Source organism: Musa acuminata, chromosome BXJ3-4 (assembly GCF_036884655.1).
Source record: "Musa acuminata AAA Group cultivar baxijiao chromosome BXJ3-4, Cavendish_Baxijiao_AAA, whole genome shotgun sequence".
Taxonomy (NCBI): domain Eukaryota; kingdom Viridiplantae; phylum Streptophyta; class Magnoliopsida; order Zingiberales; family Musaceae; genus Musa; species Musa acuminata.
Genome location: NC_088352.1, coordinates 39,688,866 through 39,703,214, shown reverse-complemented (window position 1 = coordinate 39,703,214; position 14,349 = coordinate 39,688,866). Strand labels below are relative to the sequence as shown.

At 40.0% G+C, this 14,349-nt stretch overlaps 2 protein-coding genes across 3 annotated transcripts; one reads left to right on the top strand and one right to left on the bottom strand.

Annotated features, from left to right (window-relative positions):
* Positions 1-79: 79 nt before the first annotated feature.
* LOC135634804 (LRR receptor-like serine/threonine-protein kinase SIK1) lies at positions 80-6,124 on the top strand. Its single transcript, XM_065145416.1, has 27 exons — positions 80-262; positions 330-519; positions 616-687; positions 789-860; positions 951-1,022; positions 1,106-1,177; positions 1,363-1,434; positions 1,536-1,607; positions 1,713-1,784; positions 1,877-1,945; positions 2,212-2,283; positions 2,361-2,432; positions 2,510-2,581; positions 2,661-2,732; positions 2,837-2,908; positions 2,979-3,050; positions 3,317-3,388; positions 3,479-3,550; positions 3,643-3,714; positions 3,805-3,876; positions 3,958-4,029; positions 4,114-4,185; positions 4,270-4,343; positions 4,430-4,561; positions 4,652-4,990; positions 5,068-5,438; positions 5,520-6,124. Exons 1-27 carry the CDS (start codon positions 166-168, stop codon positions 5,868-5,870), a joined length of 2,991 nt encoding a protein of 996 aa, XP_065001488.1. The 5' UTR covers positions 80-165; the 3' UTR covers positions 5,871-6,124.
* Positions 6,125-6,766: 642 nt separating this feature from the next.
* On the bottom strand, positions 6,767-9,292 carry LOC135634805 (transcription factor MYB61-like). 2 transcript variants are annotated; one of them, XR_010495448.1, is made up of 5 exons: positions 9,081-9,292; positions 8,126-8,952; positions 7,935-8,064; positions 7,253-7,859; positions 6,767-7,044 (listed from the first exon to the last, which is right to left on the bottom strand). XR_010495448.1 is itself a non-coding variant. In XM_065145417.1 (4 exons), exons 2-4 carry the CDS (start codon positions 8,256-8,258, stop codon positions 7,334-7,336), a joined length of 789 nt encoding a protein of 262 aa, XP_065001489.1. In that variant the 5' UTR covers positions 8,259-8,952; positions 9,081-9,291; the 3' UTR covers positions 7,103-7,333. The 2 variants fall into 2 exon arrangements, 1 of the variants encoding a protein (XP_065001489.1); XM_065145417.1 differs by lacking the exon at positions 6,767-7,044 and having other exon boundaries at positions 7,103-7,859; positions 9,081-9,291.
* Positions 9,293-14,349: the final 5,057 nt, after the last annotated feature.

Below are 14,349 nucleotides of genomic sequence, written 5' to 3'. Positions count from 1 at the left end.
GAGTCACGTCGTTGTCGCCACCGCCGTTTTGGCTGGTGTGCCTGCTTCATCCGCACAAATACACACACACCACCTCTCAGTCTCACTCTTCACTCGTTCACAGTCGAGGAATGTACCACGCCCCTCTCGGTTCCCCGCTTGGCTAGCTTCCAAAGTGCTCGAGCTATGGAGGGGGAGGAGCCGTCGTCGACGCGTCTCGTGGTCGCTGCAGCAGTGCTGCTCCTGCTCATCGCGCCGCCCGTCTCCCCGCTCTCGGACGAAGGTCCATTTCCCCCTCCTCTTCCTCCTGTTCCTCCTCCTCCTTGCCTGAACCCGAAGTTCCACGACAGGGATAGCGCTGTTGTCGCTCAAGGCTTCCTTCAGCAACGTGGCCAACATGCTCTTGGACTGGACCCCCGCCGGCGCCGGCGCCGGAGCCGCAGCCGGAGGTGGCAGTGCCAACGCCACCGGCGACGCGGACGACCACTGCTCCTGGAGAGGCGTGCTCTGCGACAACCTCACCTCAGCCGTCATCGCCTTGTATGGGTTCCCCTCTAATCTTATCCTCTTTGTGTTGTCTGTTTGTTCGACTTTGGTGCTCATGAGCTTTTCCTTGGGTGGCGATTGAAACGGAAGAAACCTGTCGAACCTCAACCTCGGTGGAGAGATCTCGCCCGCAGTTGGGGAGATCAAGAACTTGCAATCCATGTGAGAAATCTGGTTCCTCTTTTAGGCTCTCGTTCTTAGTTGTTGGTTAGCTCAATGGAGTATTCTAATGCTGTGTAATGGATATCTTTTGACGGGTGCAGTGATTTGAAGGGGAATCAGCTCACAGGGCAAATCCCAGATGAGATTGGGGACTGTGTAGCTCTAAAATACTTGTAATATAATACACATTCTCTATTTCTTCCCACTGTTTCCTCGATATATATCCATTTTGGTTTCCTCAACATCTGTGGAAAATCGTGCAGGGATTTGTCTGGAAACGCTCTGTATGGGGACATTCCATTTTTGTTATCGAAGCTCAAGCAGCTCGAGGAATTGTGAGCTGATCTCTGCAACCTTCTTGGTTCCTGTTTTCACCAAAGAATCCTAAAACATGAGGCTAATGCATGTTGCGATGCAGGAACTTGAAGAACAACAAGTTGACAGGGCCCATTCCCTCAACACTATCCCAAATTCCAAACCTCAAAACCCTGTGAGCTTCTTGGATTCCTTGACCAGTTTTATTCTTTTCCCCTCATTTTAATGCTTCTCCAAGTTCTGGTCTTTTGCATGCCAACTTGTGCGGATCAGTTAGCTGTGGTGTTACATATTCTGTGGCTGTTGACCAATATTAGCTTCATTCCACCAAAAATCTGATGTGTTTGGCATTTTGGACAGGGATTTAGCCCAGAATCAGCTCACTGGAGAAATTCCTCGGCTCATCTACTGGAATGAAGTGCTACAGTATCTGTAGGTTCTTCGACACCTCCATTTCCAATCATCCATGTGATGAGCAAGATTTCATTTGGACACATAAAACTGTGATGCTCACTTGTTGTTGTGCATTCCAGAGGCTTGCGTGGTAACTCGCTAACCGGTAACTTGTCTCCTGATATGTGCCAATTGACTGGCCTGTGGTACTTGTGCGTCGTCTTCATCCTATCTTCGGACTGTTCATGTTTTCTGGTTTCTTACTGGCCAAGATTATGTCCTTCTCAAGTAACACTCTCTACATTCTTGTCATGCAGTGATGTTCGAGGAAATAATCTTACTGGGACTATTCCAGAGAGCATAGGCAACTGTACCAGCTTTGAGATACTGTACGCTGGTTTGCCTCCACAGAGATTGTTGGAATAGAATCATTTTTTTGATCAAGGGAAATGGTCTTAACATTCTTCTTTATGATTTGTAGGGATATATCATACAACCAAATCACAGGGGAGATTCCTTATAATATTGGCTTTCTACAAGTAGCTACACTGTATGTCTGCTTTTACTATGCCGAGACTAGGTTAAATAGTAGTAAAAACTCAGACTCTCATGTTCATCTTGGTTCTTTGGAGGTGGTTGCATGTACTACCTATTAAGCTTTGAACTTTGTGTTTCTCCTTTCACCTATGTTTGCCTCAGATTTATGATCTGGTCTCTGAATATGTCCCTTATCTTTATTAATCTTCTAATATAAACCTAACTACTGTTTCTTTTTTTTTGTTTCTAACTATATTCTGGGCCTGTTTTGTCTTGCAGCTCACTTCAAGGGAACAGACTAATCGGAAAAATTCCAGATGTGATTGGGCTGATGCAGGCCCTTGCAGTTCTGTAAGTGTCTGCTGTTTGGCTTGGGAGTACGACCTATTTCTGCTGAAATGATCCAATTTGTTCCTCTTAATTTGCAGTGATTTAAGTGAAAATGAACTGGTTGGGACCATTCCACCCATACTTGGCAATCTTTCATACACTGGGAAGCTGTGAGTTTTGAGCCTTTTCCTTGTTTTACACCAATCTTTTATCTCATTTTTAAATACTGTATCCTGATTCCTTCCAGGTATTTGCATGGCAACAAGCTGACTGGACCAATCCCTCCCGAGTTGGGGAACATGACAAAGCTTAGCTATCTGTGAGATTATTTACTTCAGTGAAGTGCTGAAAATTTTCCAGTCTTTGTTGATGTCTATTTTACTGTCATGGATAAACAGGCAGCTGAATGATAACCAACTAGTAGGTAGCATTCCAGAGGAGCTAGGAAAACTTGAAGAGCTGTTTGAACTGTGAGAACTTTTAGTTATATAACTTTTCAAGACACATTCCATTGTTTCTCGAAAAGATGATTTGATGAGTTTTATGATCATATGCTTCTATACCTCTGTCTTAGGAATCTTGCCAATAACTGCCTCGAGGGTCCTATTCCTCGAAACATCAGTTCTTGCACTGCACTGAATAAATTGTGAGTAACAGTTTTTAGCTTTCTCTTTTAATCTACCAGTATTTGTTCTTATCATGAATGTCATCCTCAGCAATGTTTGCGGTAACCGATTAAATGGTTCCATACCTCTAGAGTTTCAGAAGCTCGAGAGTCTGACCTATCTGTAAGTACCAACCACTTATTTTTCTTTCCTCTTTTTGTAAATCATGCCAGTGCTTTCAGCAGTAGGAAAGCATTGCTTTTGTTATTCTAAATGAATTATTCTTTTTTGCAACAAGTTCAAATATATTTGGCTCGGAGGGTGTTTCCTACTATGCATGTGCCTTTTTGTGAAGATCTCATGACCTTTTTTGCCGAAGCGACAAAGTTGACTAAAAAATTGATATTTAATTTGTCGTGTTTTGATGTGTCGTCTCTGCTTATCTCCAGAAATTTCTCTTTGAACAATTTTAATGGAGAGATTCCCTCTGAGTTGGGTCGAATTGTCAATCTTGACACTCTGTAAGTGATCCATTTACTTAATAGGCAAATACTTCTAAATAGTACTTTTGTGTCATATTCGATACTTATGTCTACTTCCATAACTTCCAGAGATCTCTCTGACAATGATTTCTCTGGTCCAATTCCTGATTCTGTTGGCGACCTTGAGCATCTTCTCGTACTGTAAGTCAATGGCATTCTTCAACTAATTTCTGTGTTTCTTCCTAGTGTTGATAGTTGCAATCAGTCTTACAGCATTTTTCTCATGATCGTAGCAACTTAAGCAGAAATGACCTTGCTGGACGTCTACCTGCTGAATTCGGGAATCTAAGAAGTGTTCAAGTCATGTAAGTCAATTCAGTTGTCATGTAAGGTTTGGTGTCTTCAATATTGTCATCCCTTTTCTTTTTTTCTGAATGTACATCTTTGTTCTACAGTGATATGTCATACAACAAGCTGTCAGGAAAAATTCCTGAGGAATTGGGTCAGTTGCAGTATTTAGATACTCTGTAAGTCCATTCACTTGGATATCTTAACTTGGAAATATTTGTTTTCTGCAATTGACTCTTCGTATTGGGGGCGGGCTACAGGATTCTAAACAACAACAATCTGTATGGAGAGATCCCTGCCCAGTTGGCTAACTGTTTCAGCTTAACATCCCTGTGAGTTTTGTCATATTCTTTAGTGTTCTGGAACGATGACTTGAAAATTTACTAATCATTGACTTTCCTTTTATATGAATTCAGGAATCTTTCTTTTAACAACTTTTCTGGTGACATTCCTCTGTACAAGAACTTTTCAAGATTTCCTCCAGAAAGGTGAACATTTAAGTTGTTTGTTTTTCCAGCTCAATTTTGTCGGTTTTGTAGTCAGATAAGTATTAATTTGACTTGCATCTCCAGTTTCCTTGGTAATGCGCTGCTTTGTGGAAGCTGGTTACAATCACTTTGCGGACCAACTTTTCATCAACCAAAAGGTATCTCAAAATTTGCAATTTTGTCGGCTGTCATTCTTTTATGTCATGCTTAGTGCACTATTCTTACTGTTTTCACTGTTTTGCAGTCGCTGTTTCTAGAGCTGCAGTGGTTTGCATCACTTTAGGGTGCATTACACTGCTAACAATGGTGTTAGTGGCAATATATCGATCCAATCAACCAAGCCAAGTTATCAAAGGATCAAACCGAGATATCCAAGGCATGTCTTAATTATTTCTCCATTAGTTATTCCTTCTTGGTGGTTACCGTGCATGGTTCTTTAAATTTTGTTATTGTTTCTATGTTTCAGGTCCTCCAAAACTGGTTGTTCTCCAAATGGACATGGCCATTCATACATATGATGATATCATGCGACTCACTGAAAACTTGAGTGAGAAGCACATAATTGGTTATGGTGCTTCAAGCACAGTGTACAAATGCATGCTCAAGAACTCCAAGGCAATTGCTATAAAGAGGCTTCATAGTCAATATCCACACAATCTTCGCGAGTTTGAGACCGAGCTAGAGACTGTCGGTAGTATTAGGCATAGAAACTTGGTCAGCTTACATGGTTACTCGCTCTCCCCCAATGGGAATCTTCTCTTCTATGATTACATGGAAAATGGCTCCTTGTGGGATCTTCTTCACGGTTGGCATATCTGACACATCTTCCTCTGTATTCCTTTTCCCTTTGGTCACAATTTCGAATGAATTATCACATTTCAGGCCCATCGAAGAAGGTGAAGCTTGACTGGGAAACACGACTGAAAATAGCAATTGGTGCGGCACAAGGGCTAGCGTACCTTCACCATGACTGCAACCCGCGAATCATCCACAGAGATGTGAAGTCATCCAACATCCTGCTTGATGAGAACTTTGAAGCTCACCTCTCGGATTTTGGCACAGCCAAGTGTCTCTCTCCTGCCAAGACTCATGCATCAACTTATGTGCTTGGCACTATCGGCTACATTGATCCAGAGTATGCCCGAACGTCCAGGCTCACTGAAAAATCTGATGTTTACAGCTTCGGAATCGTCCTTTTGGAGTTGCTCACTGGAAAGAAGCCGGTTGACAATGAATCCAATCTGCACCAACTGGTGGGATAAAGCCTTTAAACATCAAATTGTGTCTGTCACGTTCATAGTTTTTTCAAATGAATCAACTCCTTTGATGTGCAGATACTGTCAAAGGCGGATGACAACACTGTGATGGAGGCAGTGGATTCGGAAGTGTCGATAACATGCATGGATATGGGGCTTGTCAAGAAGGCATTCCAGCTTGCACTGTTGTGTACCAAGCGGCACCCATCTGACAGGCCCAGCATGCATCAGGTTGCGCTAGTGCTGGTCACCCTGCTACCTGCACCAAGTTCAAAACCCAGCACGGCAGCCCCAAAACCGACGGACTACACACATTATCTTGCAGCTGGTCCGGTCGTCAAGGCTAATGCGAAGCATGACAGCAGCAGCCTGTCTGACGGCCAGTGGTTTGTTCGATTCGGGGAAGTCATTTCAAAGAGCACTCTGTGATTCTCTTACTGCAAGGAAAAGAACTGGTTCCTGTAATTTTGTTGCTGTGATGGTAAATTCCGAAAACACATACAACCTAGAGTACAAAATCTTAACTTGTTCGGATCAATGGTCCTGTAGTACATATTAAGAAACTCTTCTTTGTTCTGTGTACTTTTGAGGCACAGGGCATTGTTTTTGGATGTCTAATATTGTGAATGCCTTGAATGCTCCACGAGACATTAATGAGTATTCAGGGAGTCCATTTATGTGTCTTGGATCTTGTGTTGTCATGAAGATTGTGGTGTGTGGGATCAGGATTGCAATTGCAGAATTGCAGATGATGAATGATGTATTTATAGCCTCCCAAGTCCAAGGAGAGTGAAGCCTGCATTGCTGATAACTAATGTGCAGTGAATCAGACCACTTGAAAGAAGAAGAAAATTTGTGGGATGTGAATGAACTCATTGCCAGTGTTTTATGCCTTGAACATGATGACCTGAGACACTAAACCTAGTTTGATCAACCACCAACTGAGATGAGGATTGATCCACACTTTGGTGAGCAGGCCAAGTTACTTGACCTCGATCCGTCGATAATTCCTTTTCTAGATAATTCCTAATAAAGAACAAGGATAATTCCTTTTCTAAAAGTATAGATCCATCGATAATTTCTTGTGATTTAAAGACTTGACACCGATAAGATTAATTCTACATTAGTTGGAGAATTAGAAAGAATTGACACTGATTTCATTCTTTTTCCTCATATATATATATATATATATATATATATATATATCTATCAATGATCAAATCAAACAGTTGGATTTAATAATTCATACAGTGACGTTGTCGAATGATTAAATTCATTTGTTGTATCATTCAGATAATCTTGTGAAAGTAACTAATGATGTGAACAATCTGAAAAGGAAATGGAGGAGAAAAGGGTGCTTTTCAAGGACAACACACACTTTGTCCAAACAAAAGAGAAAACAAACAACTACTGCATGACTATTCCACCAAATTGATTGCAGAGGTAGGGAGGGAGTCACCACCTTGCCATGTTTCTCTTACTTTTTTTTCCTTCATTTGCAAGTTCTGACTTTTCTAGACATCTTACCAGTAGTTGGCTGCCAGAAAAGTCAACATTTTCCTTTCCTGGATTCTGCATCATTTCTTCTATCAAAGCCTAGAAACTGAAGTTGAGGAGATTTAGATACCATCAGATGAGCAAGACACAGACAGCAGTGAAGGTTGATTACAATGCATGCATGCATGCAGTGAGATCAAACTTGAAATAGAGACTTGATTGTTCCATGTAATAAATAAGCTACGAAGTTTGGAAGAACAAATCCAGAGAGAGGTAACAGATTTATGTGCATGACAAATCTGTGACTCACAAACCTGCAAACAATCTGAAGTCTGATACTGTGTTAAATGAACTGCTTCCTTCATTTGGTTGGGTCATGTCACAAGAATCTTCTTCTACTCCTTTTTGATCTCTCCGAGCAATCCATCATCGGAGCCGATGGTGCCGTTGAGGTACTCAGACCACTTCAGATCCTCCGGCTCGCCGTCGAAATGGTGCTGGGCGCCTTTGCTTGGAAACAACTCCAACCACTGGAAGATGCTGCCGTCGAAGAGGCTGCTGCTGATTTGCAGCTCGAACTCACTGCTGCTGTTGGCACTGTTTGCGCTGGTGTTGCTGCAACTGCCGGCCTCCAAACACCGGAGGTCTGGCACGGAGATTGAGATCGATGACGGAACAACAACATCATTTGCTTGTAGAAGAGGAGTGCATTCGATGGTATGGGATGGTGGTGGTGCGGAGGTGGAGCTTCTGCCGCTGGCCATGGCTTCTTTGTCGTCTCCTCCCTCGACCTCGCTGAGTGGTCTGTGGGTGCTCGGATCGATCCCGCTCTGCCTCAACTTCTTCTTGATGCATGAGTTCCAGTAGTTCTTGATCTCGTTATCGGTTCTTCCCGGCAACTGGGCCGCAATCTGAGACCACCTGAAGGCGAGAGAGATGAGACGGCATTGGACTTCAAGACCAGTGCTTGAACTCGAGAACGTAAACTGCCGCTACCTGTTGCCGACGGCTGCATGGAGCTCGATGATGAGTTTCTCCTCTTGCTGCGAGAAGGTGCCCCTCTTCAGATCAGGCCTCAGGTAGTTGATCCACCTCAATCTGCAGCTCTTTCCGCACCTCTGCAGGTCTGCAGAATTGGACATGTCACGCAAGGAAAGAAACACTGCAGAATCGAACAGTCGAATTACCAGCAAGCTTGGGGACAGAGCTCCAACAGCCATGGCCATACTTGGCGATGTGCTTCACAAGCTTCTCGTCCTCCTCCGGAGACCACAACCCTTTCCTCAGCTTCTGCTTGTAGCAGCAAGAGTGCCTCCCCATTCGCGGCCAGCGGAGAGCTCACAGGGCCAGATGAGGCAGTTTTGGCAACCGGGATTCCGGCCCTGAATCGTGCTGCAAAAGATATAGTGCAGAGGAGGAGACAAAGGGGAATGGATTTATAGCAGGGGGGGATGAGCTTTAGATCTCTCTCAAGTGAATTCGCTCCTTGTAGATATGTTCTCCATTCAATGGCTGCCTCTTTTAGAGGAAGAGGCCAGGGGGGCTTAATTCTGCTTATTGCCTGCTTGATGCTCCAGGAAGAGAACTTGAAGGACTTGATCTCAATCCCTCCAAGATCTCTATCTTCCTCCTACAGTTCATCACCATACTCCAAACAAAGAAGCCATGGCTTTGTCAAGGTAAACCAAGAGAGAGAGAGAGAGAGAGAGAAGTGCCATGAAGCACCAAAATACTTCTTTTCTGATGGACAAGAAGCCAAAAGATTCACTGTAAAGATTCACAATCATGGTTGAAAAGAGCAAAAACACTTGAACATGTCTAAGAGTAGATTAAATGAGCATCACAATCAACATATATCATGAGAAGAACTCAACTGAGACTACTTGTGGCTTATGATGATTACATACCTTATTTTGCCACCTCTTTTATCTTTCCAGGTCAGTCGTAAGAGTGGATTAGGTGACCTTAAATGATTGCTGTAAGCCACCAACCAGGTCTTGATTCAAGTACATTTCTGGGTTCATTACATCATAACGTCATTATAATAATCGAGATTCAAGTTTGGACACAGTTCTTGTGATGCTATCAGTAGTACCAGTAAAGGTGTTCTTTTCCAAACAGTATGAACAGCAAGAATCTCACCATTTCACTTCACCCTTTGTTTGCTCATCTGTTCATTCTGCAACTAGAGAAATGTGAACAGATCGAAAGTGGTTTGCACAAGCATGAGGGGATATTTCCACTTTTCCTTCTCCATTTCCTGAGAAATGATAATATCATGGGCTCTTGCTTGACTGTGCTGCAAGTCAATCCCCATCCTTCCACACTTGTTCATGGCAGCACACAGCAAGTTCAACATCAACACCAACATCATCTTTGTTTGATTCCTTTCGAATCCCATTCCCCCCCCTCCCCCTGCAACATATTCCAAACCAATACTCCCCTCTTCTCTACTTCTCCTCAGCCATCAACTTTAGCATACTTTCCCTAGAAAAATGGAGAGTTCAATAATATAAAAAGTTAGACATAAGATTTAATCAAAATTTATTTTTTATGAGAATAATCAAATATGAAGAACAAAACTCTTTCTGAATTAATTCAATTTAATGTAAAAGTACTTTCTTTCTCAATTTTTTTTCTGATTGCTAAAGTTTTCATTAACTAATAGAATTTCAAACTTTTATATGCATGTAATTTACTCCAAAATGAGTAATGGATAGAAACACTGACCACAGCTGCGGCAATGGGGCCTTCTCGAAGAAAGCGGCTTCTCCTTACTGTTTCCAGCTTAGTGCGAGGGGCAGCTCGCGAGCAGTGTGGGGGCGGTCCATGAGCGTGACTGATCTCTCACGCACGAGCTCTGCAGCTACCAACACTGTCTGCTGTTCTCATTGCCAAGACACGAGGAAGAAGAGGAAAAAGTAGTCCATGAGGTGCACTGTGCAGCAAGGCACTGCTCCCGTTCGATTTGGCTCCATTAGCTGTCGCCGCCCGTCGCCGTCTGAGGTGCCAAAAGTCGTGTGGTTCTCCGTCCGAGGGGCGCGCAGGGATTCCACCTCAATAAGGGGGGGGGGGAGAGGGGAAGACGACGGCTTCTTTCTTATCGGGGTCGGATCCGTAAAGGATCTACACCCGGATCCGATAAAGAATCGTACGTAATTAATGTGAAGAAATGGGTTTGAACAATATAAGAAGAAAACGTTAAATATAATCAATATCTAAAATAAATCACCAAAAAAAAAAACTTAGTATTTAGACTTAAAATATATATAAATAAATAATAATTTGGGGAGAATGTCACGAATAGAGTTCTAAACAGGATGTTTAATATAGTGGGGGAGAATACCACGAGAACGTCGAAGGAATAAGTGAAGAAGAATGTCGCGGACAAAATTCTAAACATGATATTTGAAGAAGAATGTCGCGGACAAATAAGTGAAGAGGAACGATCGAAGGCTTAACAACCATATATTCAAGCTTCATTTATATCTCTATCGTGATGACACCGATGATGACTACGATAAGTCCGACGATCGACCTCATGGATAGGTGACATCTAACGAGCATAACCACGCCCACGACCACGACCACGATCCAGTATCCAACATCAACACATCTATGTCAAAATATAAAATGACAAAGTGTCGGTCCAATTATATCCTTTGGGGTACTGCTCAAGTCTTTGTGTGTTGTCAGTCATACATACAATGCCAAGCTACATGAGCTTGCTTTTGACATGTCAAAGATGAGATGCTAAATGCTTTTCTATGACTCCTCTGACCACCGTCTTCCTTATAATTAAATTCTTGTAATAATGCACTTCTTCCACCACCGACACACATCAAATTGAGAATATATAAATATATATATATATATATATACTATTTTAATCTCTTTTTAGAGAGAGAGAGAGAGAGAGAAAGAGAGAGAGCATTTTTGTAATGTCTTTTTTGTTATTGAATGAATATATATTTTTACATTATGTCCATTGATTTGATTGCCCAATTGACATATTTCACATTCAAGTTGATGTCAATTATAGTTTGAAAAGATGTCCTCGGCTGATTGGTGTTTAAGTCCCCTGAAAAGCGACATAGGGTGGGAGGGGATGAGAGTCTTGTTCGACTCGAACTTTGTTACATCATGAGATGTTATCGATAAGTTGGATTATTTGGAAATGTAATCCCAATCGAACGATAAATATTATCAAAGGCTAATATGGGCGAGAGATCAATAATAAATAAGTATCACAAGAGAAAAAAAAAAAGTTAAAGAGTGCTTGAAATTGTTAAGAGGAAAATAGATGAGGATCGATGATGCGTCTCTCGATCGGATGTATAATTTAATGAATACCAACTTATATGTCGTTTAATTTAATGAATAAAAATTATTTATTTAAAATAAAAAAAACATAATATATTTTTCGATATCACCAGATATGGTCTTGCAAATGGCAGCCCATGGGCCCAAATTGTCTGAGTTCTCGTTGTGCCGGCCCATGGGCCTAATCATTAATCCTATTTCATGTTTCCTAATTAGTCATAATCCTCATTGTTTGTGTGTCTCAGAGCACGAAATGGAAGAAAGAAGAGATGGATTAGGAATAGTTAGTTATACTCGTCTCTTCATAAGCTTTGACAAGCCTTACAGCCCACGCTCTCTCAACCTGCTCGTTGAAATGCCTTACTGAACCCAAAGCCTCCCTCGTTCCCTGTCATCGGCTCCTCCCGCTCCCGGCAGCTCACCTTCGGTCATCCTCCTGCGTTGTCTGACGATGAACTCCTCGGCTTTCCCGTCGATGTCGAACTCGGAGAACCAGCTGCCGCAGTCCTCGTCGGTCCGCCGAACCTTGCGCTGCACCGGATCCAGCGGCCTCGACGCGTACCGGTAAGCATCGTGGCCCTTCCGCCGCTGCTTGCTGTTGCAGCCAAAGCAGGCAAAGAGGCTCCCCACGTTTCCCATCGCTGCTCGCTCTCTGCGACTTGCCTTGCTCGCTGCTGCAGCGGGAGGAGCCCGGTATTTGTGGTGGAACGACAGGAGCACCTCGGGGATTCCACGATCCATAAAAGTCGAGGCGAAGGGAGGTAGGGGACGGTGATGCTCGATTGGGACGGTGATGCCCATCGTTTTGGGGAAGCTTCGGAGGATGCGATGACGTACCCGTCTTTGGTCTCTTGACGTCACTGGTCGGTCTTCCGCAAGGATTAAGATGGATACGTGGTGCCTAAATATTGGATGTTTTGTCCACGTGGTAAGTGGTGGGGGCACCCATAAATAGTGAGTAAACAAGAAGCCATGGTATTCCTTAGAAAATATTCTGATATTTTTTTATTTTTTATTTTGAATCTTAGCTTTATGGAATAATATGTTACTGTTGAAATATGAAAAAATTAGAATTTCAGATCAAAACACTATATATGAATTATATATGAACTATCTAAATAATAACCAAAGGCTATTATTACATCAAATAATTACCATTAATGAGACTATATAAATCCATTCGAAAATTAAAAAAATACATATATGATGAAATATTTATTGCTATGATCTTCCAATTGGGATATCTCCCATATAGATAATACATATCCTCTAATTTTAATTATTTTATTTTGAAACAAAGATATAGATCTGTTCATCTAGATATTCATACTGGATTGTTTTACGAATAGACGTTTGTTTATTTTATAATTCACTCAACTTGATCTATTTTGGGAACATTAAGTGCTCATTGAATAGATAAGTCGTCCATCCCTAAAATAAATTATTTAATGTACTTTATTTGTTGAGTTATGAGTATTTTACTAGAGGTTTTTATCAATCCATGTAATTATTTAATGTACTTTATTTGGTGGGTATAGGATGGAACTATAAAACCACCATACGAATTTTACTTTTTTTTAATGAATTAGAACATATGGATTAGAAACAGATATTAAAAAAAATACTATTCAGATAAAAAAAAATTATAAAGTCAAAAGAGTAATCAAGTTGGAAAAATAAAGGACTTGTTATCCTCTTGTAATTATAACAAAGATATCCTCTTGTAATTTGATAGAAAAAGCGAATAAAAAGATATATTGTTTGGACCCCTTTTTTTTTTCAGGTATACATTTTTATTACTATTATATTATACATATATAATAGAATATAAAATATCATGTTTTGACTATATTGCATTATGTATCATATTATCAGGATATTTAGAAATATAAATGAAAAAAATATAAGGATATTTAGAAAAAGATAGATCTTGATAACAAAACTTTTTACATTCATTTATTTTTCAAGAGTATATTTATGTATTTATTTATGATCATGATTTAAATAGTTTCAATTTTTATGAACCTATGAATTTTTTGGGTTATGGCAATAAATGTAGTTCAATGCTTGTGAAACATTTTTAATTATTTGAATGTATCAACAAAATTATTCGATTTATTCGATTAATGATTCTTTTTAAAATCGATTCGTTGGGTATAATAATTAATTTTATTTCCTTTTTATTCTCAAATGACATCATATGGTTTTGCAGACATTGTGGAAATTTCATTCTCACTGCAATTAGTGTCCATTCATTCAATAATTTTTTTTAAGGATAAATTATCATATTTAAATTATCTATCTATCTATCAAATATACGAAAACCTCATCCCATCCATAAGGAAATCTTGATCGATGCATCTATCTATGAACAAATCACATTAATTAATATATTGAACTTCCTTAGTATCAAAATGAGTTAGAATTAGGTAAATCGTAGTATATAGAATAAGGGTGTACGTAAATCGAATTCTAAATATTTTTTATTTACTTTGATAGCAGAAAAATATTTTTCTATTGTGAAAAGTATGGCATGATTATAATAAAAATGAAAATTCTTTTATTTCTTATATGCGTAAAAAAAAACTTAATTAGTTTGGTAAATTTTACCATTATATATATAATAAAGAGTATTAGTTCTCTAATGATACTAAGGTATCAAAATTGTTAGAAAATTTTAAATTCATTGGATGTAGTGATTAAATTGTTATACATATGAAATCCTAGTTATTTAATCTTCTTCGTTGAAAAAAAAAATATTTTTTATTTTATTTAAATCCATGAAATCAAATTAGATAAATACAAAGCGAATCATCCAATTACAACAAAATTATTAAGTTGTAACTATTTTAGCTTTTAGTATACATAAATTTATTATTAAATCTATACTTATATAGGGACAAACGAAATGTCTCGAGCCAATATCCGAGTACCAAGCGTTATTGTATGAAAATGATCAATGACATACTCCTAAGAAAAGTTCAAACGACCTTCAATAAAATCGTCAAGTGGGTAGATAAAGAATACATAAGGGAACAATACAACTCTCATATACCTCATATAAAAAATAATATAAAAACAATAAAAA